General features: G+C 46.7%; 1 protein-coding gene across 9 annotated transcripts in view; it reads left to right on the top strand.

Annotated features, from left to right (window-relative positions):
- LOC138480737 (ras-related protein Rab-6A-like) overlaps positions 1 to 23,343 on the top strand; it is a 457,834-nt gene that overhangs the window by 356,765 nt on the left and 77,726 nt on the right. For 3 of the 9 annotated variants that reach the window (XM_069612465.1, XM_069612461.1, XM_069612464.1), the window contains exon 6: positions 21,179 to 21,272. The exons of the other annotated variants lie outside the window; for them this stretch is intronic. In XM_069612465.1, coding sequence (XP_069468566.1) covers positions 21,179 to 21,272 — 94 coding nt within the window. The remainder of the gene's footprint in view (positions 1 to 21,178; positions 21,273 to 23,343) is intronic. 9 annotated transcript variants of the gene reach the window in all.

Genomic DNA, 23,343 nt, shown 5'->3' with positions numbered 1-23,343 from the left:
AAGTACCATGGCCTGGTTGTTCCAGCGCCTTATATGTCTGACTTTGGTGGGTTAGCAATGCCCTTTTGCATGTTAAAAATATGTCTGGTACAGTTGCACCTCGCAAATTCTTGGGATCAGTGGGTATGGCCTCAAAACACAAGCTTCCCTATTCTGCCCAATCTGAAAGCAAACATCACAGGAATCCAATTTGATGGTGTCTGTTACCAAAGGCTACCTTATGTTCGGGTGTGGAGCAGCCTTAGGTGACTCGATCTCTGGGATGATTTAGACTGCTCAGAAACATTGATATGTTGGACAATTGGGAAAGTCATGATAAAGGTAAAGTCAGTATGCACAGTCTGTGTGGGAATTTTCCAAATTTTTCCTTAACCCAAAACGAGTTGGCCTTAAAAGGATGATTAATCTACTTTGCAGACATATTTAGGGAGAGTGGAATACTCGCCAACGATGTAAACAAAAAAAATGCTTGCCTCTCAAGATAAATCAAAGAGCAGAGCTTTCGGGGACGAGCATCCTACATGGTCATGTGCATTTAGAATCTGAGGTGATGGCGGATTATTTAGACTGCTTGTGTTTTCTGGAAGTCAAGGGCATTTTCCTTGCTCTTCAGCCTTTTCTCCCTTAGATCAAATTCAAGAATCTGTTAATATTGACACATCATCGCCTGTATGTTATGTCTGAAAAACTGGGGCACGAGACCTCCCCAAATATGCTTGCTTGCTATCCAAATAACTGGAGTCTACCAATTAGCAGAATGTTCACATGTTGGCCTCACAGTTGGTGGGCGACTGACACTGAAGCAACCTTCTCAGCAAACTAGAGTACCAGAATCATGAGTGGGAACTCCACCCAGCGGTGATGGCAGATCGGCCAGTTATTAATCATAGGCCCCCGTCACTGTCAGTAATTGTTTTTGCAATGCACCTGAATTCCAATTGTCTTTGTGACCTGAGGAATTGGGGTTGGTGGGGATGGCGTTTGGGGTACATTCTGCATAACCAAGGTTGGGATGCGGTCCCGTGCCTTCCCTCTCATCTACCTGGTCCACAGTATTCATTCAGAAATGGCTCAAGGATCCCAGCAGCTTCTCACTGGCAGGTGGAGTACTATTTTTCAGATCACATCTGTGTCTCTGCTTTCCCCTGTTCAGGCATCTGCCAGAGTCCGATCTGTTGAGCCACCATAAAGGCAGTGTTTCACCCCACCAATCAATCCTTAAACCTGGGAGCGTTGTTACTAAGTGCTTGATTCTTAGAATGTCTCATGCTAACTTGGATGTAATCCAGGTGACCTGAAATGCTTGCATATGCTCTAAATAATGCAGCAAGGGGCATATGTTCTGCCATCCGTGTACAGTTGTAACTAAACCATGTTCTTTTAAACCAGACCTGGCTAGCTGTGGGATCCAAATTGATTCCTGCAAATTGTATCAAGTAGGGATAGTATCCTATCTCATCAGTAATAATTATGTTCCCCTTTGTAACAAGGGGTTTGTCTCCTCTTTTTCGGTTTGGGCTTCCCAACCCAATTTGGGAATTGAACGTAGTATTCACAGCTATTGCTATTGCTCACAAACCCTTTTAGCCCATGTCCACTATAGACCTAAACATGGTAACTCTGAAAACATGTTTCTAGTATCTGTCACTAGAGCTAGGCGTGTTGGCAAGCTGCATGTGTAGTCAATAGAAAAGCCGGCTAACCCCATGGACCTGTATGTTAATATGATCTGGGTGGAGGTGGCCCCTGTGGCATTTGAAAAACATGTCTCAATTGTCATACTTAAAGCGCAGCATGGTCCTTCACATTACTTTTCTATTAAACAGATGAGCGCTCCAGGGCAGATGCTCTGTTTTAACAAGCAGTGCTGTGCAGCCTATTTTGTTAGTTTCAGGGTTGGACTGTTCTTCTGATCTCAATGCTGTGAAATCTCAGATTAGTATCGAGGAAAGGAGAAGGACCAAGAAGTTAGTTTTCCAGCTTTAGACCTTTCATAGATTCACATGTTTATGTCTGGTTGGAAATGCCCTAGTTAAAATAGTATATTCAAATATTTTTACCATAGCAATATAGATGATTTATGTATACACCCTACTTTAAGGTCCTTTTATAAGGCCAGTAGGGCTTGTTCATTCGTCAACCCTGCTGACCTGAAAACTTATCCGCTATCACCTCAGATTCTAAATGCACGTAACCGTGTCGGAAGCTCCTCCCTCGAAAGCTTTGCTCTTGGATTTATCTTGAGCTGCAAACTTATTTTTGGTGGGTTTTTTGTTTACATCGTTGGTAAGTATTCCACTCTTCCTAAAAATGTCTGAAAAGTAGATTAATAATCCTTTTAAGGCCAGCCCGTTGTGGGTTGAGGAACAATTTGGAAAATTCTCATGCATAAGGTGTACTGACTTTACCCTTATGTCCGTCCCAATTGTCCAACATATCAATCTTTCTCAGCCAGGACCACAAATGAAAGCTCCATGCATTTTTGTACATCAAATTCGAGTATGGGGGATAAAACTCAAATCAACAAATCAAATGTGAGCAAGAAAACCTGCTCTGGACACCACTGCGTCCCTATCTTGACCTCAAACATAACCATCTGTTCCATAGTCTGCTTATTCAAGGCTCTTGCCATTAAATCAACAGTCATCAAAGACTTACATATCAGTAACTTCAATGTTAACAACATAATCATCACTGGCTGTGACGCCAAAGCCTTTGATGTCAGAAACCCAAATATTGGGTTTGATGCCAAAGGTCCCAGCATTCATTTTATTGACCTCTGATGAGACTTACACAATGCCATCGCTATCTTCGAAGGACAAGCCCCAAGGCGAATCAATAAAGAATTCGAAGACAAAGCTAAGCGATGAGAAAAAGAGGGGGCCTTGACAAAAATCTTGTGCATAAACTAGAAAAGCTGGAAAAGAATGAGTGACAAAGTGACAAGAAGAAAATAAGGCAGATCCTCTGGCTTCCTTTTCAAATGTGACCATTGCCTCTATGAATGCTTTAGGGGCAAGCTAGGAGGCAAGGCAACAATTTCCTGTGTTCCCTGAGAAAGAAGTAGAAAGAGATCCATAAACTGTCATGGAAATGGGGACCGGAAGATTTAGTATACTATTTAGTAAATGCATAGTATGAGTAGGTGAACCAGCGTTGATGCTTCAGAGCTGATTTCAGGACATCAGGATAACCTATGAGAGGGGGTGTGTTACTCCTAATGGCATTACTATGTAGGGCATATAGGAATATCCCCTTTTGAGGACTTCCAATGTGAGTGAGGGGTTGGACACTTCCTTGATGTTGGCAGCGGCTGCTTAAAAAAAGTCTTGTAGAAATTACAGAAAAGTTCAACAATGTCTTCAAAGCATACAATGTGATCTTTACTGTGACTGGGCCCATAGAACAAGGCCAAGGGGACAGAACCACTAATTTATACCTGGTTATAATTCAGTGTCTTATCTGCGTGGAGCCAGTGTTTTTGGTTTTACGTCCGGTTCAACGTGTAGAGCTGGCTTCAGGGTATTCAACAATACTCTGTTATGGACAAGTGGGTTTCATGCTCAACGGCAGTTGATGTTGGTCTGTGTAGCTTGAAGGGGTCACAATACAAGGAAATTGGAGATTCTGCATCAGTGCTTCATAACGTCTAGTTGTGTCAAAGTGGTGATGGGTCGCTGTCCTCTACTTTCTCATCAGCAGTCTCTGGGACTGCTCAAAGAAGAGTACCAAAGGTAGCGCCTTTCAATCTTTGCAGCAGCTCAAAGTTGCAGAGAAATCCAACAGCAGCTTCAATTGGTCCTAGCAATGCCTGGAGACCCTCCACTGTGTCGCATTGAAAAAGTGAGTCTGTCTGCTATTCCCAGCCAGGAAGATTGCTGCGATCAATGACACGAATGCCATTTCAGCAGGCAGAGCCCTGGGTACTAGTGTCCAACGGCAGTTAAGTTTTCCTCCAGCTGGTTGCTCCAGATGTTCACCAAGAAGCGGTTAAGGGGAGAATCTGGCCTCTCTTCAGAGGTCTTTGGGAAATCGTACCCCAAAAAGGTTCACTTGTCATCTTCAAGTTGTCCCAATATGATAGTCTCAAGGAGGCTTCCCAAAGTTGATTTGTTTTAAGGGGGGGGGGCTCTCGCCCCCTTTTAACGTCACTTGGTCACAGTGGATCTATCCCCTTTAAGCCTTCTTTAAGTCTGTCAATCCTGGCTGCTATAACATGGGTTATTTGTGACCTCTCCCACAGTGCCTGGTCTGAAGGACGTTTGGGCTAAGGTTTCATGAAGGAGGTGAGGTTTGGGCCTCTTCACGATAGCGGGCCGAAAGGACTGCAGTAATATGGCTTCAAATTATGTTGCAGGGGTCCCTTTGAAGCTCCCTGATCCTGGCCACAGTGAGAGAGAGGCCAGGAGAGAGAGAGCCTGCAGACCAGGCATTCAAAGGAGGAGTAGTGCTGCGTTAGGTTGATAGCAGGGATCCACTCTGGCAAAATCAAGGCTACACCCCCACCGGGACGGTTGGTGCTGGGTTTGGAGAGGATCTTGTAGCCATCGGGAAGGACGGTGTCGAAACTCATGACAGAGCTGACCGTGAATCAAGTCTCTGAGACATGCATCGAAATCGAGCTCTTTCAGGAGATGGCAGATGTCAAAGTAGTGTTTGACAGCTTAACGAGAGTTGACAGAGATGTGAAGCAGGTTGCGTGCCAGAGGGAGGCAACAGGGTGGCCAGAGGGGTAAGAAGGGATAGCATGAGAGGAAAGGAAGTTGATATGGTGCAGGAAGCATCTATCGAAGAGGAGATTGGCCGGAGGGCCCTGGACCAAGACGGTGCCATTTAATTAGGCATTAATGGGAGAAGAGGAAAAAGGAGAGGGAACAGACCATGGTATGGTATGGTATGATATTATATTTTTTATTTATTTTGGATTTGTAGAGAGCACTACAGCCCACAGATATCGAGGCGCTTTAAGGAAACTTAAGGAGGCTTGCTTGAGGGTTACAATAAGCGGCCCAAGAAAGAATGCTTAGCTACAGTTTGTTACGTTGCAGTTGTTCACAGGATTCTTATACATAGTAACATATGCCATACACAGCTCAAAGGGATACGCTCTTTAGATAAAGAGCCTGGTTTTTAGGGCCTTGCGGAAGGCTGCGCGAGAGTCGATGGATCTGATCTGTGCTGGGAGGTTGTTCCACAAGGTTGCTGCCGTTGTTGGGAAGCTAGCTCCTCCAGCACGCACTCTACGCGTGTGAGGAACCGTGATGTGGTTGGCATAGGCCGACCTCGAGGGTCTGGACGCTGTTTGTTTGGTGATCCTTTGTGCTAGATAGAAAGGTGCCTGATCATGAAGACATTTATGTGTTGGGGCCAGGGTTTTGAAGACAACCCTTTCTTTGATGGGAAGCCAGTGTACCTGCCTCCTGACCCCAGATATGTGCTTCCTATGTGAGATGCCTGTTGCGGACCTTAAGGCATTATTTTGGGTAATCTGGAGTTTGGCCAAGTTTTTTTGAGAGGCTCCGATGAAGAGGGCATTACAATAGTCCAATCTAGATCCGATGATGGCTCTAGCTATGGTGATGCAGTTCTGTTGGGATAAGAAAGGCCTAACAACATTGATCAGTTTGGAGTGGTATGCTACATAGGATGCAATGGCGTTGACCTGCATGTCCATAAGGCTGGGTTTGCGGTACACACCCAGTGTCTTGATCGTTTGAGAGACTGTGATGGGGATGTTGTCAATGGTGAAGGAGTGGTACTTTTTGTCAAGTTTTCCCAAAGTTGAAGCGGGGGTTCGGACCCAGTAAAAGTTTGTTTCTTTCACTATTTAGACAGAGCCAATTGTTTGCCATCCAGGATTGAATGGTGGAGTAAATAAAGTTCAGGGTGTTCATATCAGTAAGATAGTCACCAGAGAGAGGGATGAGTACCTGGGTATCTGCATAGTTGGTATGAGATGCCCAATGAGTCAAGTATCCTGAACAGAGGTCTTGTGAAGAGGTTATATAATAGGTAGATAGATATGATGGGTTATTTATAATGCGTTTAATACCCAGAGGTTTATAAGCGCTGACCCGAGGAACGAACCTGTGGTGCTCCGTGTCGTCTTGCCTCAAAGGTGAGCACGTTACCCCTGAGCTATCCTCCCGAGACTGGTGAATAGAGGATAGCACAGGGGCAATGTACTGGTCTTCGAAGCAAGACCATGCAGAGCAGCAGAGGTTCGAATCCCAGATCCTTGCTTAGAAACCAAACTCTGGTATAAGGCACGTAATAAAAAAAACAATAAAATAAATAAATATGAGGGTCCATAGGCCTGGAGAGGGAACGAAGAAGAGTATGGTAGCGGTCTGTCTGGAGGAAGCACTGGTATAGGTATCGGCTATAAGGAGGCCTGATTTGGAGACCAGGATGTCCCTTTTGAGCTTCCTGCCAAACTTGGTGTGAGAGGGATAGGATAGTCGATAGAAAAGCAGTTAGAAAAGATAGGTGAGACAGCGCACCATACAGGGTGCGGGGAGTAAAGGGGCGGGGGGTGTAGGGTGACTGGACCCCAGGCACGTGAGGGGGAGAGGACGCTGTGCGCATGGGGGCAGAGAGGGAGGCAGATAGGAGGGGGGCACGTCATGTATCCTATATTCAAATTCATCACAAATCTAGGGACATTGCCCTCTCAGCATCAAACCTCACTTAGAGATTCACATTCCAGTTCATGCTGTAAGATTCAGCTCGTCAAAGGCACCTTTGCATTCCTAGGTTGAACAGAGCCAGAGGTCTCTGCTTTCAGCTAAAAATTTGAATTCCTTCACGGTTTGCATGTTCTGTGTCGAACTTGCTTCCTTTTAAAAAAAAAAAAAAAAAAAAAAAAGAAAATCAAATACCTACTATTTTAAGTTATAGCTTATCAGCCGATTGCCCTCTGTAGGCCGAGCACCGAGGTAGCACTGAGGCACTAAACCGAACCCAAGGGTTGAAGCATCATCCACCTAGTAAACACAAATAAAACTATGTTGCTCTGCATTTGCCATGTATTGGTCTGCGGATATGCCAGCTGCTGCAAAGTATACTTCAGTATGGAGCATTGGAAAGTGAGATCCGTTTACAGAACACTCTTTCTGGGAGAGGATATAACCATCATTTTGCATAGAAATAATCCAAAAACTCCCTCTCAGATGGCAACAGCGTAGCCATGTGACAACTTGCTGAATAGTGTGCCATAAGGAATAATCACTTCCTTTTACTCAACCATTGCAGACTCTCAACATCCAGGTCTACTTCCCAGGCACCCTGTGTGCATCACCAACGCATTCAGTGCTGGTCATTGGGCCGGCTCTGGGCGGATCTGAGATCCGGCACCAGATATGGAGCCGGATCTCGGGATCCGGCCAGAGTCAGCCGCCCAAGCCCATGAAACACGCTGGAATACTAAAAATAAATAAATAAATGTAATGTACAATGCTCACTATGTGTGCAACTGATTCCTTTCAGTTGTACATGTAGTGAGAATTGTGCATTACACAACAGTGCCAAAGCCTGCGGTAAAAGGTAAGGCTGACGTTGCGTGCGCTTTTTAAATTTTTTTTTTTAATTTGGTAAAAACAATGTTTTTGTATTCCAGCGTTGCTGGATGTCCACTACGAGCCCAGCCACCTCTAGACCACGCCACCTCGGGCACGGCACCCCCCCAAACTCCTCACCCACCCCAGTCCTTGTGTTGTGGGATCCCCCAACACATTTTTTCCATTTCCACCACTGCATGCATTTATGGATATGTGTCTGCAGCATTCCAGCGCTCTATACCAGAGCCTCCAGTAAAATATATACTGGAAGATGTTTAGTGACTGCTTTGTCAGTGAACTTTTTTCCTACCTGAAGCCAGGACCAATTGTTGATTTTCCCGGGAGCATTTCTGGACATTTCAAAGAACTTGGGCATGCCAGTATACAGCACAGTGGCAAGTGTTTCTTAGATGGCAAAATGGTTGCTGTCAAGTGCAAAGTTGTTTGTCAGGCATTTCAAAGCAGATTCGGATGAGATTGAGGTTGGATCTGCCTGATTGTCAATGTCTAGCGTCATGGAGTTCTGGGGCTGGCATCCTTCACGCCCTCCTTCCCAACCATGTTGGCTGGTATATGCTGCATTGCCAGTCAGAAGTAGGCCCATATCTAAAAGATAGTTTCGAGGGGATTGGGTCCTCCGACGTATTCCATATCTATGATAGGTAATCACTACAGCTGTGCTGCTTCGTAAAATTTTCAGCATCTGCGTCCTGCTTCGATGACGTCGATACGCTGTCCTCAAGGGCCTCCGTCGTGCTGACGTCACTGGAGGCTAAAAGTAGGACGCATGACGCCCGTAGCCTTAGTTTCGTTTTTTCGCTTCGGAGATCTTGGCGCGCCTCGGTTCTTCTGAGCTGTTCTATCGGCGCGTCTTCGAACCAGTTTAAGATTTCCATGATGCCTTCGTCTTCTACCGTGCGACCGGGTTTCAAAAGTGTCGGACTGCAGTTCCAAGATGTCGCTTAAGGACCCGCACGACGCCTGCCTCTGGTGCCTCGGTGAGGACCACGCCACAGACGATTGTGACGATTGCCAGTCATTAACTTCGAAGGTCTTGCGGGAGCGTAAGAAGCTTTGTCGGTAAGGGGTCCAATCCCCGAAAATCGAAATCCACTGGGCTTTCGACTGACGATTCGAGGGGCGACTCTCCATAATCGTCGGCGTAAGTCTAGTGGGTCTTGGTCCCGGAGTGGGTCCCGCCATTCCTCTGCCTCTTCGAGGCACTCACAGAAGCGCCGTCATCGGTCGCCTTCCCCGCCCCAGTCCTCGTCCGAGGACTCCACCAGTCGGCGGGTTGCTTGTTCCACCAAGCATTCCACTCATGCGGAATGGGAATTTTCTGTAAGGAGAAGATGGTGATTTTTTTTTAGTCGCAGAGCTCCGTTCCATCCGCGCCATCGAAAGACACCGGCAGGGAACATGCTACAGACACAGTTCACACGCCTTCGGGCTCGAGCGGTCGTCACGATCACCGGGAATCTTCGAGGTCCCGGTCGGACAAGGTGGATCGCTCTAGCCATGCCCGCTCCAGGTCACGGTCCTCGACGCCATCGAGACTGTCGGAGCCTGTGAGGTCTTCGAAGAAGACGTCGGCGCCGAGACCGTCGAAGGACTCTCTCGAGGCTCCACCTCTGAGGAAGTCGTCGGCGCCAAGGCTGTTGAAGGACACGCTTGGGGCTCCGCCCTCGAGGCCTGTGACGAAGCCCTCGGCGCCACGCTCTATGTTGACGCCGATTCCGTTGACACCCTCGATGCCTTTCGAGGAGGATTTCTCAGAGGTGCCCCGGAGACCGGTGGAAACCCTGAGGAAGGCTCTGGCCAAGTGCAAACATGTGCCCTCATCCAGGGATTTATTCCAGCCTCTTGACTATATTTCTGAGGTGGATGAAGGGTCTGATGATGGTATGGTTCCTGAGGAGGGTCCTGATGACCTATTATCTGGTCATAGCCAGTTAGAAGACCTGGGTCAGTCTTTGCACGACGCCAGTGGTCTGGACACCTCCCCGGAGGTTGAGTTTGGCAGGCCTGGGCCAGGTACGCATGCCAACTCCTCGTGCTGGCGCCTCATGTCGAGAGTCAAGGAATACTTGGGGTGGTCTGCGCGACCAGGAGATTTTCGGCAGGATGATCTGACAGATATCTTGGACCAAGGTCCACCAACTGACCCGGTACTGCCATTCCGTATGGCCTTGCAAAGAAGGGTGGCTGCGGCTTGGACTGCTCCGGAGAGTCTCCCGGCTGTGGCCAAGTCTTTGCCGGAAAAATACCGTCCTGCCAGTAGCGACCCCAGCTACTTGACGACGCACCCCACTCCGGAGAGTTTGGTGGTGCAGGCAGCTACGGCCCGGCAAAACAGGCGTCATACCCTACCATCCCTCCTGATAGGGATGACAAACATTTTGATGGCTGGGCGAAGAAAGTGTTTTCTTCAGGGGGTATGGCTTTTACAGGCAGCCAACTCTGTGTGTGCCTTAGCCCGTTTCACTTATACTCTGTGGAATTGTCTCTTTGGCGGCTGAACATATTCCCAAAGGGGAGGAACGGGATGGCTTTCTTGCTCTTGTTCAGGATGGCAAGGATGCAATGTGTGAATCCTTTCAGTCGGGTCTGGACGTGGCAGATTGTGTCAACCGGCCCATGGCTACGAGCAGCGTAATGCGCAGATTTGCATGGTTGCGGAAGTCGGGGTTTAATCCTGATGTGCAAGCCTGGCTTCTCAACATGCCCTTTGATGGTGAACCTCTTTTTGGCAGCAAGGCTGACAAGAGCCTTGAGAGGTTGCAGGCCTCCAAAGCTGCAGCGAAGTTGACGAGCGCTGCAGTTTGCCAACCTCTGCCTTTTTGTCCTAGGGGACAGCAATGGAGGTGAGGTTCCTTTCGATACTACTCTTCCTTTGGTAGATCGAGAGGGACTGCAAGTCAAAGGGGCCGCCATAGGAGAGCCAGAGGTGGAAAACAAGGTACTCGAGGTGCCAGAGCCGCTCAGGCAGTTGACTCTTTACCCTCAGGCACTGCCGCAGCCGCTTCAGCTCAGTCATGAGGCCATGTCCCATGGTTCGCCGGTTAGGGGAAGGCTGGCGCAGCATCTTGTAGAATGGCGTGCCATTACTTCAGATGTGTGGGTTCTGGAGATCATAGCTTGCGGCTACTGTCTTCCTTTCCGGCAGAGGCCTCACGACAATCCCCCTGGGAATCTCTTTGAAGAGCCCGGATCTGCTCCTTGCGCAGGAAATCAAATCCCTGCTGGAGAAAGGCGCCATAGAACTGGTGCCTGTAGCGGAGAGGAACAAGGGATGGTATTCCCCTTATTTTTTGATTTCGAAGAAAGACGGGGGATTGAGACCCATCATGGACTTGCGTGGTTTGAACAAGCTTCTCAGGAAGGACAAGTTCAAGATGGTTATTCTCTCTCAAGTGCTCCAGGCCCTTCAACTTCAGGACTGGTTGGTGTCTCTCGACCTCAAGGACGCTTACTTTCATGTGCCGATCCATCCCAAGCACAAGAAGTACCTGAGGTTCGCAGTTGGCAACTCGCACGTTCAGTTTCGGGTCCTGCCGTTCGGATTGACCTCCGCCCCGAGGGTTTTCACCAAGCTCATGGTGGTGGTGACAGCGTATCTCGGGGAAGGGTATTCATGTCTACCCCTACCTGGACGATTGGTTGATCAGGGCGCACTCTCCCGAGCAAGTCCTGGATCATCTGTCCGTCACCTGCCACTCCCTTCACAAGCTGGGCTTCTCCCTCAACTTAAAGAAGTCACACTTGACGCCAACTCAGCGGCTCCAGTACATCGGGGCAGTGCTCGACACATCCCTGGGGCAGTGTTTCCCTCCCCAGGTGAGGGCTCATCACATTCTGCAGATGGTGCAGAAGTTTCAAAATACCCAGAGTCTCCCGGCATTCGAGTTCTTGAGGCTGCTCGGCCTCATGGCGTCCTGCATTCTTCTGGTGCCAGAGGCCAGGTTGCGGATGAGATCTCTGCAATGGGCCCTCAAGATGCAGTGGTCACAGGCCTCCGGCAGGATGTCTGACCCCGTTCAGGTGCCGCCCTCGGTCGCCCAGGACCTTCTGTGGTGGGCATTCGAAGGCAATCTAATGAAGGGGGCTCCATTTTGGCTACCCTGGCCGGAGGTGACGATCCTGACGGACACATCCCTCACGGGATGGGAAGCTCATGCCAACGAATTGACAGTCAGCGGTCATTAGTCTCCGTCTGAGTCCAGACTCCATATCAATCTGTTGGAGCTAAGGGCCGTCAGGCTTGCCCTGAAGGCTTTTCTGCCGACTGTGCGAGGGAAGAATGTCCTGATTCTGACGGACAACACAGTGGCCATGCACTACCTCAACAAAAAGGGGGGGGGGCAGGGTCACTTCCTCTGTGCAGGGAGGCAATGCAGCTCTGGTTCTGCGCCATCCAGCTGGAGATTTCGATCTTGACAGTTCATCTGGCCAGCGATGAAAACGAGACGGCGGACGCTCTGAGCAGGCAGAGCGCAATCTCTCACGAGTGGGAGCTGGCTCAGGAGATTCTCCTGGAGATCTTTGCCCTTTGGGGGGCCCCACAAGTGGATCTCTTCGCCTCCAGTGTCAACCGGAAGTGCGAAAGGTTTTGCTCGCAGGAATTTCCTCCAAGAGGAGCCTTAGTGGATGCGTTCATGGTGGAGTGGTCCTTCCCCACTGCTGTGCGCGTTTTCTCCAGTCCCTGTCATCCCACAACTGCTGCAGAGGATAAGGAGGTTTGGTTCCCGGATGATCCTCATTGCTCTGGCATGGGCCCGGAGAACGTGGTACCCGGACCTTCTCGACTTGTCCATCTGCCCTTCACGCCATCTTCCCTACCGAGACGATCTGCTCTCACGGGAGGGGGGCCTGGTTCTCCATCCAGAGGTCAGATCCCTCAACCTTCACGCTTGGCTTCTGAAAGGTTGAGGTATAAGGATTGGGACCTCCCTGAAGATGTGATGGAGGTGTTGCTTTCGGCCAGACAGCCTGCAACAAAGTCCCTGTACCGTTGCCGTTGGAGAAAGTTCTGCGACTGGTGCAGGGTTAAGAATGTGGATAATATTTCATGTGATATTCCTGTGGTTCTTCCTTTTTTGCTTTCTTTAGCCCACAAGGGCCTGCAAGTGGGGTATCATTTAAAGGTTACCTGGCGGCGCTGTCTGTATTTAAGCTCTCGTCTGAGGCGTGTTCTTATTTCAAAATACCTTTAATTTCTCAGTTTCTGAAAGGGCTCACTAATGTGTTTCCACCGTCACCTTTCCTAGTGCCCGGTTGGGATTTGACCCTTGTTCTAAAATTCCTAATGGGTACTCCATTTGAGCCTTCACATTCTTGTCCTTTGAGACTGTTCACCCTTAAAACTGTATTTTTAGTTGCGGTTACTTCCTCTTGCAGAATGAGTGAGTTGCAGGCACTTTCTGTTAAGCCACCCTTCACAGTGTTTCATAAGGACAGGGTTGTTCTTAGGGTTCATCCTTCCTTTCTTCCGAAAGTAGTGTCGGAATTTCATTTAAGCCAGAAGGTCATTCTTCCGGCATTTTATCCTGAGCCGCATCCTGGTAAGGAAGAGGAGAGGCTCCATAGGTTGGACCCTAGGAGAGCTTTGAGTTTCTAAATTTCATGCATGTCCCGGGTCAGAGTGGACGATCAGCTCTTTATAGGTTACGCTGGAAGGCGTTTGTGTCTAGATGGATTATCTTGGCAATTTCTGAATGTTACTGCTTGTCGGGTAAGGACCCTCCGGTAGGCTTACAGTCCCATTCTACTAGGGGTATGGCTGCCTCTTCTGCCCTGCAGAGGGGTGTTCCTATTTGTAACAACTGTAAAGCAGCCACATGGGCTTTGGTCCATACGTTTGTAAGACACTGCTCCCTAGATTCTATCCATGGGCAGTATCTGGCCTTTGGCAAGGTGATCCTTTACTTTGCAATTTAATTGGGCATTCTAAATTTCTATATTCTTTTCCCTCCTCCATACGTTGGTACTGCTTTGGGAGTCTGTCATAAATATTGCATACGTCAGAGGACCCAATCCCCTCGAATAACAAGTTACTTTCTTACCTGTTAACGTTCTTTCGATTGGCTGGTCCGACGACTTATTCCATATCGCTCCCTCCCTACCTGCCCCGCTACAGAATTTCTTATGCGATTGCAGCTTACGTTTCCGCAAGGCTTTTTGTGGCCATACTGGCAGAAGATTGGTGCCACACGTTCTGGAAAAAAACTATAACTGAGGCTACGGGCGTCGAGCGTCCTACTTATAACATCCGGTGACGTCGGCTCGACGGAGGCCCTCAAGGACAGCATATCGACGTCATCGAAGCAGGACGCAGACGCCAAACATTTTCCGAAGCAGCGCAGCTGTGGTGATTACCTGTCAGATATGGAATACGTCGGAGGACCATCCCATCGAAAGAACGTTACCAGGTAAGAAAGTAGGGTCTGTGTTGGCTCTAGGAATGGAACCTGCCTGTGCTGAGCACCACTTATGGGTTGGATGGTTGTTCTGGTGTCGCAAGATCACAGGAGTGGTTTGGGGTTTAGCCTGGACCCCAATTTGGTGCGTAGGAGAAGTGGGTTTGCTCCTGGTTATCTTGCTTCGATTTTCGGTATAAATAATCCTTCTAACACGGTAGTTAGTGCGATGCAGGTTCGCTTTTATTATTGGTATTTTGAGCGATTCCACTTAATACAGATACAATGGTCAGTGTGTAGAACACTGTTCCGGCATTTGTGCCCTAGTTCGGTCAGCCGACACGTGTTTCAACCCAAAGGGTCTTTCTCAAGGCTGAACAATATTCAAAAAGTGCAAGGTGATATGTGGTAAAAGACATTTCGTGACCAGCATGTTTAATTACATTCATTAAACGTGGTAGGTGATGTGAGGTGGTGGTTAGAAATTAAAAGCATTACATGATTGTACATTTCATTCAAGGTTGGATTATTAACACAGTGAAAAGAAGAAGTTGAAAGGGGGAGAGATAAAGAGAGAGGTTAGCAAGAGGGGTGGGAAAGGACGGATGTTAAAATCGGCATGGTAAGGAGCAATCCAAAGTTTCCTCCCAAAGTGCCTTCTCATTTTCATCTCATTGAGTCAGTGGTTTTGTTACCTCTTCAGTGGAGAGAGCTGTCTACTGACATTGAATGGGTCCAAAGAGACTGCATTGTCAGAGCCAAAGAGTTGTTTAAGGCTACCCAAGTCTTTGCATTATTTGCTCTTTCTAAAAAAAAAAAAAAAAAAAAAAAAAGTTTAAAGCATCTCCAAACTTGGACTTTCAAGATTAACCTGAACTCTCATGAAGAAAGCCAATATACCCTGGGGCTCCACAGTCCGGGCACATTACAGATGAGCATTGGCCTCAACGGTGTAGGAGTACTGCTGCAGGACATCAACCATGCAGCTTTAGGGTGGTGGTGTCCACCCCCCTCGCATACAATTGAGGTATATAGGTGTTGGGCAAGTAGAGCTGAATAATTTAATCAAGATATGGGAATCTATGAAAGATCCAATGCTGGAGAAAGTTAATTACCCGTCACTGTATTTCTCCTATATCTGTATCTTTTATATTCCGCTGTGAGGCTCAGAAATACATATGTGCTGGCTCTGTGTGCTTCAAGAATCTGAGCATGATCGCTAGGGTGGACCTTGGAACCTCACCACCTCATTGGCTAAAAGAAAATTGCCTGAAATCGGGAGGCTAGGCTGCACATGGTGCTGCTGTTTTCGTTTTACTGCTAACGAAGCACTGGAAAAAAGGAGTTCCAAGTTGGCTGGCTGGGACCATTCAAAGCATACACATCTTTTAAACGGATCACTGCTGGAGAACTATAGTTAAACTTTAAGTTAGTCTGTCTTTTATGCAAGTCAAATATTTCATTGCCCAGTATTCATCAGAGAACTATTATCTAATGCAGAAAGGAGTGCACACACTGCAGCGGTCATGTTTAATATGGATCGAACAAAACACATCAGAAGGCACTCCAGTTGTGTGTTGTATTTGAGAATGCACAACGATCATTGCAGATCAGCAAGGCAGGTGCATCGAGATATATGTATGTAGTGTATCCAAGAATCATGCAAGCTAGCAAACGAGCAGCTTCTTCACACGGGTTAGTTCAACAATAGTATCACAAGCTAGATGTATTACACGATAACCTATGTAGGTTTGTATGTTTCCAAAGCTCTACTGCATACACCCTTAAATGATCCGATTCACAATTCGGATAGTGGTTGTCCCAGATGGCCTCAAAAATACCCAGGCGAGAGGAGATGTGTAGTACTTTAAGATTGTAAACTAAGGGTGGTTGCTGGCTGGGACATGAAACTAAGGAGGTCCCTGTCGCTCTCTCGGCCTCCATGTGGACTTCCTTCACCTTTGTTCAGGCATCCCCCAGCCACCAGAATGTCCACAACATATTCTAAAGCATGTTAACTCGTACCGTCTACGTCTCTTCTAATTCCAATCAGCCATAACTTGTCGACCACATTACTGAATGGTTTGGACTAAATAGAACCGTTCGTTTTCACATGCCTAAAAGGCCATCTGAGATGTTCTTTACAAACCTGGTGGAACCACATTTTTTAATGACCAGGTTCCTCTACATTCCATACACCTTAGACAGAATGATTGAACCGGTCTTATGGCCACCAGAAGTTGTTTTTATACATTTGTTTTAAATGTCCCATATTTGGACATTTGTTTGTGTATTTTATAGGTTATTGGTGTGATTAACCTAAATGATTCACTATTTATTGATTTTGGAATTTCATTAAAATATATATGAAATAGTTTTGTTTGTGGTCTTGGTAGAGTTGCCTCTACTAAGAGAGGACTGTTGGGAAGGATTTCCCTTGGGTGCAATTTTCCCTCCGTTTATGAACCCCCAAAACCTTTTGCTTTTGTTTGGCTTACCTGACATGACTTTTCCAGTGGAGCACAGCCTTCAGCTGCGCTCCTCTGGGCTTTAGCTCATCTGTTATGTGAAAATGGACACGTCCTTCAGACTGTCAGTACTGGGAAAACATTTTCCGTTAGTCTTTGACTATGTTGCCATTTCTTGGTAACTTTTAATCTATGTGCCAAGTACTTTACATTATTGCGCATAGGGTTCCTTTTGTTTTATGGCCCTTGACACCCTCTAAGGATGTGTTGGCAATTGTACTACAAGTGTGCCTTGGATGAACTGGTGACAGCAGCTTACTTTCATAGTATTTTTACTTCTTTTTAATGAACTGTATCACATTTACCGCATTTGGCTCGACTGTGGCCAGCGCCGAAAATGGTTCTGCCACAATTGTCATTTGCCCATTCAGGCCCTTTGATTCCCCCCAGGTCGAGCAGACCCGGACTTTCCTTAATTGGGCATGCAGCCTTCTGCGAAAACCGCAGCTTTCGCTGGATCCTGCATGTCATGTGTGCTAGTGCCCAGGAAGAGGATTGGGACTATCTGGTCCCAATCCACACTTCTGGTGCCAGTATGTCTGGTATGCCTGAATGACGAACCACTGTGGGCCCACGCCTAGCGTGCATGCAAGAGAGCAGATCTTCCATTAGTTATCCCAATTTTGAGAGCGAAACAAATCTTGGATAAGCGAAGGGGCTCTGCATCCATTCAAGGTTGATCAACTGAAGTTCTGTCCAAACTACAGAAGGTGCCAAATATCCTGAAACGTTAAAGCAGACCTCTGGAGTGCCAGAGGCATGCTGGAAGGTTTCGCACACTGAGCCCTCTGTTGTCCCATCACACCCCTGCTTTTGTATCGATCACGGAAGGCATGCAAGGGCACTTTGACCCGTTGGAGTAGTGGGAATCGATTTTAAGAGTGTGCCACGCCATGAGCATTTGCTGTCCCTGCTTCGACCTGCTTTGGTGACTGTTTTTGTAGGCACCTTCAGCAAAACAAGAGGTGATGGCTTGAAGGTTGTGAATTAATCTGAACCTCTGGCATTGCTCTGGGAAAAACCCTCAAGACATTGTTCTTCGCCTACCAAACCATTACAAAAGGGGGAAATCCCATGTGCAAATCAGGCAGTCCAGCCCGAACTGCTTGGTCACATCCCTTCTGCACGAGACCACACGCATCCCCAAACATGTTTCAGCCTTGTTGAACCTAATCAGTGAGGAGCAGCTTGGGTCTCTAGGGTAGGAGACTTGCCTGCCTGCCCCCCTGTGCCCTGAGACCTGCTGCACTGGAACTGTCCTCTTTTCTTCGTGAGCTGAGAAAAGGCTAATGTCCCGCCACAAACGATCGTCCTGTCCAGCAGCTGCTGAGAGCCAGTGCAAGATGCAACTGCGGGGGTTGAACCTACAAGCGACCTGGCCTAGACTGGCAAAGTTTGGCCCAGACTGTGAGGTTCAGTGAGTACTTGCGTCACTTACCGGTGGTGCCCTGGCACAAACATTGTTCTTTACGCAAGAGAATCCCTAAAAAGATACTCCCCCTAGGTGGTCTAGCCTGCGCTCACTTGCTATTCCCCGAAACTCGCTCTTCCTGCAAGGTTAGACACTCTTCGAAATAATAGGACACTGTTTATCACCTCAAGCTGCTTCCTTAACTGCTCCAGCTCCCTGAAGAGGACCCGCTTTCGCGCTTAACACATGACCCCGCATTTATAACGCACTGCTGTTCATTTGAGCACAAAGCTCCCCACTTCCTAGGGCTGGACTGATCAAGTTGGGGATCGATTCTGAAGACCTGCCTAATGCTATATTTGTGTTAATCCACCCTTCTGTTTCAGGTTGTGGCTGTGTTTTCCCTTTTGCTGCATTAGGCGAAACGTGACTGTATATATGTTAAATAGTGAAAGGCGTGTGTGGTAATTGTTTTATATTACTTAATTATAAGGCCTATAATAAATGTGTACATATATATATTTTCCACATACACTTGTCTAAGAATATTCTGTGGAATTTTACTATGCATGTTCTTTGTGGGATTCCGATCACTCAACCCTCCTGAGACTTAATCTTGACCGCCTGCCAAGCTACCGTAGATTGGTCTGGTTTGTCCAGAAAGTCCCCCTGTTCTACTAAACTAGGGTGGCCTCCTAAACTTCTGCCCACCAGGTCAGAGTTTAGAAATCCATCTTTACAGGGACATGCATTGTCCGTTACAGACAAATACCAGATTTTTTGGAATGACGTTCTTACAAACTATTCTACTTGACACATTTTGATTGTTATTTAACAGTCCCTCTTGTCGGTGGGTTAAGGGGACACCCTGCCCTTGTTTGTTTAGCTTTAAACCACCAGACCCAAAAATCTTTTCAACCTCAAGAATGAGAGTAATCTGTGGTCTACTTAGCCCAAGAGGGGTTGACCCTTAGCTGGTGGGTTATACTTGCTGTGGTCTGGAAAAGGCCCAGGTGGGGGATGGATCCCAGGCAGACCCCCATAGGGCAGAAGCCACCAGGTGTCAAAGTAAGTCTGAAGTCGGCCACTAGGGTAAGAATGCTTCCATCTTGCTCTGGTAGGAATGTGTCACAGAAAGACTGCTCTTCGTTGGGGTAATCTTCCATGACTAAATACAAGTGTGTGCTTGGCCACAGAGTGTTCTGATGGATTTTTTTCCATTTGGCGGACCCCACCACCCACCGGAACTGTCGATTGGTCATTGGATTAAAGACATTCAGTCCTGTTAATATAGGCCCTTCACTTGCTTTGGTTTATCCCTGCATCCTGACACTTTTTCCCGAGTATCTCCCTTTTATGTTGATTAGCTCTTTGTCCTACGTCCTGTAGGTGTTTCTTTCATCCTACCCTTTCCCCTACAACCTTAGAACCCGAGAAGTAGTGGGAAATTGAAACTACAGTGACGAATTCAAGCCGAGTGCAAGTATGAAGGTGGCAAGAGCCAACCTGCTTTACTAGAGTGCATCTCTGTTGATAGGGTGGATAGTGCTGTCGGTTAAGACCCCTTTTTGCATCTAGATTGTCTGTTAGTTGACACCATTCCCTGCCAAGTAGTCAATACAATTTGTTTTGCACCCTTTGCTTGCTAAACTATGCCTCACGCTTTAACCATGAGTAAAATTGGCTATCTTATGTATTTCTTATTACTAGTTATGTGTTTTTGAGTGCTCCCACACCATATCAATACGCTGCCTTTCTTTACTCAAAGTGAAAGTGGTCATGCAGGCCCTTGGAAAGTACGGATGAGTTCAGTGGCCGAGGCATCCTGTGAATCAGTTCTACTTGCCCCAACTTTCGTCTCTTGCGCAGTCACCCTCTGCCCTGTCAGCCTTCCACCCACCCAAAATCCCTCTGAGGTGTGTGATAACTCACTGCAACAAACATCCTTTCTGTGGGCAACCCTTTCTGTTTTTGTTTGTAGTCGAGGTGCCGAAAGTATATTACATTTGAAACATGTTCTGGAGTCTGGCCTGGCTGTGTGATAATCCTCTGATTGTTGTAATTCTGCATTGGACACCCTTTTCTGAGAATCGTAGTTGTCAATCTTTTTATTCTGTGGCTTGAGCATTTTCTGTAGCATGTGTGTTGCCGTCCAGTTCCTGGAACCAAAAAGTAAACTAATGCTGTGGTGTCGAGGACGCTATACAAGTCTGGACTAACACGCAAAGAAGCACCATGCTTTGGTTGTTGGGTGCTAGAGATTTTGATTTCAGATAATAATTAATCTAGCAGGAAGTTGCCAGTAAAGGCATTTTAGCACCTGATACTATTGTGTTTTTTACTGCTTGCCTGTAGGCACTCGAATACTGATCTAATGCTGTGCAGCGGGCACAAGATAGCAGAAGGGTCTGAACCGGCAAATTGAGTTTTTCCACACCTGGAAGGGATTTTATTTGAGCACTGTAAACCTGCCCTTCAACATGACATAAGGGCAACCACCGAGATGGCTGCTGTGGGATTTTGTGTTGGGCCAAATCACCACCATGGTATTTTCAACGGAAGAGAAATCTAGTATTTTTCACTAAAATAATTGATGTTTTTGTAATCTTATTAATGCACAAATGTTAGCTAAAGGAGAACAGTTCAAGTCCTAAACCGTTATTTCAATGACAAAAATACTTTAGGCTGTTTTTGGCTGCTTTTATGAACGTTCCTTGCATGCCTCAAATGTTAATCTCTACAAAAGTTTACCAGGCCGCTTGCAGATGTGTTTGTTTTGTTTGTGTTTCACTTAAGTATCCATTGTTTTAAAAATTTTGATTTGAAAGCTGTGTGCAGGTTTTTACCCCCTCTAAATATTGCTAAAACTATTAAGATAATGGCGCAACTTCATCAGATATGCTGCTGATCCTCATCTGGCCTTACATGTGAACACCTGGATCTTCTTAGTCAGAAAGACAAATGCTTGATCAAGAAATGGAAGGGCATTGTCATTGGTGTAAGGTTGTAGATCGTGGGGTTATTTTTTATTAAAAACGTATTTAATTGTTGTGTGGCTTTACAGCATCACTAGCCATAGCAGTGATATTTTACTGCCTTTTGAGAACCTACATTATTTAAGAGGGAGGAAAAAGCTGCAACTGTTCCCTAAATGTTTTGCTTTCCTTTTTTAATTTTTCCTTGTCATATTGTTTCCTTTTGTTTGCTTTACACTTGTTTTTTTTTATGCTTTCTTTTATTTTAAATTTGTTCTCATTGCTGTAGACAAGTTTCTATAGAGGAGGGCGAGAGAAAGGCCAAGGAACTCAATGTGATGTACATTGAAACCAGTGCTAAAGCAGGATATAATGTTAAACAGGTACGTACTCACTAGGAACATGCCTGCTCAGTATTCCACTAAAGTATTGTTAGGATAGTATTCATGATGAGAACTGTGGTTAATTGTCATGTTTGTGGTATGGGTGCCTTCTTGCCTCATATCTAAAGACCGCTTCCCTATCTGCAAGGATTTTGAGAGAGCTGGTTGACTAAGTATTGCGGACACACGCCAGTCCTCGCATGCCTGACAATAATGACATCTTATCCTTATCATTAAGAGAAACATTTTATGTAGTTTGTAGTTTTAGATTTTACTTTTCTTTTTTAATAATCATAGCTTACAAAAGATACTTTGACATCACATTTACATACATCGTCTGTGTATTAAGTGGTTTAAATTGGCAGATTGTCACGCCCTAGCTGTATGTCGCAACTCCTTCCTGACCACGGAAGCCAAATGGTAGTCGACCCTGCCATCTTGGTTTGCATGGGTTCCTGATTTTTAGATAACAGATAACCTTGAGGCAGCCAATGGGGAGGAGAAGAGGGTTGGGGAGAAGTTGTGGATAGGGAAGGCGAATTTTAGGGAAACTGGATAGAGGGTTAGGGAAACTTGTGTTGGATTAGGTATTCAGGGGTTCAGGAAAAAGGCGTGCAACACACATACCTTACTGGGCCGTATCTTGTTGTGGCCCTTTGCACCTTTATCCATACTGAACATCAACCAGAATGTGTCCCTTCTTAAGGACACCAAACACCTGGAGGCACATTTTCTTAAGAGTGTGGAACACCCCAGTAGTAACCAGCCTATAACTCAAAGCATTGCGAAGCAACAAACGGTAGCACATAAAGCAGCCACATCAAACGAAACCTACTGTGTGACAATCTTGACATTGGAGCCAACAAAGGTTGCCTGAGAACACAGGGCAACATCAATGAAGTGGTGCTTCTCGCACCTCTAAGCTTTTTTCATGGAATTAGAATCCAGCATAGAGACACATGAACAATTAAGCGTTCAGTGTTCCTTTCTTAGTGCTATATAATTTCATGTGCGCTTTTGGAACGATGAAGGTGATGAGTTCCTCATGTTAAAATGTACTCTTACATCCGTTCTTCAGTGCTCCAAACAATTAGTGTTCACATATCTGATGCCTGTGGTGGTCCTTCCGGAACCTCCCCAGGTGAAGCGCAGCCACATTGTTTTCAATGTGGCCATACTCACGTCCACCACTCATAAACGCCTACAGGCAGAGTGGGTGAACGACAAGCCGAAAGGGAGCCGATCCTCAGTTTCCCCTTCTTTTCCTCTGCACCCCGGGACCTGGTCCTTCTCCGCCACACAAACATTGCTCTTGCCTCGCCCGGCCAGTGCCTGCATCCACCGAAATCACCAGCAAGTGGCACAGGCTGTGGAGGAGCTTATCAAGGCCCCCACGACCTTGCGCTCGTTACGCATGCTCTCCAGACGCAAAGCTTCATGGAAGTTGTGGTGCAAGGCGGTCCGGTGTCCCAACATACCACACCTCCAGGGCTTATTAACCCGTGTGTTATGACTCAGGCTGCAACACTCCCCATGGCAAACCCCATTTCCTCACGCAGATCTAGTGTCTGTGTAGGTGTGCTCCATGTGTAAGAGTTTGAAGTGGGAGTATTTTACTCCCTATGGTTTTAAACGTGGGAGTAACATGCTTTTTCAGGGAGTGAACAATTAAGTCCTATTGCCAGTGGGAGTATTTTGTAAACAATGTTTTAAATCCTAAACAAATGTTTTTGTGATATGTATTTATTTGCACCTCCATGCACTTTAAGAAACATTGATACCTCTTTAGATTAAGTTGTAATTGTTTTGTAGCACTAAATGTACTACTGATCCATGGATATACGTCAAGCTGTGTGGGTGAAAGATGTAGGGGTGGGTTTGTGGGGGCTTGGGGAATAGGCTGCCGGTTCAGCATGTTTTCACTTAATCTGCTTATAACGGTAACGTTGGGTGTGCCACCGTAAGCAGCAGGTGTTGAACCTCAAGGGGGAAAAAGCCAATCACATAGCATTACCGTAAAGCCCAAGCTGCTATTTCCAATCCAGCATCCTCCTCTCATTCCCCAAAAACA

Source organism: Ambystoma mexicanum, chromosome 5p (genome assembly GCF_040938575.1).
Source record: "Ambystoma mexicanum isolate Mex_15411 chromosome 5p, UKY_AmexF1_1, whole genome shotgun sequence".
NCBI classification, from domain to species: Eukaryota; Metazoa; Chordata; class Amphibia; order Caudata; family Ambystomatidae; genus Ambystoma; species Ambystoma mexicanum.
This window is presented reverse-complemented; position numbering and strand designations above follow the sequence as displayed.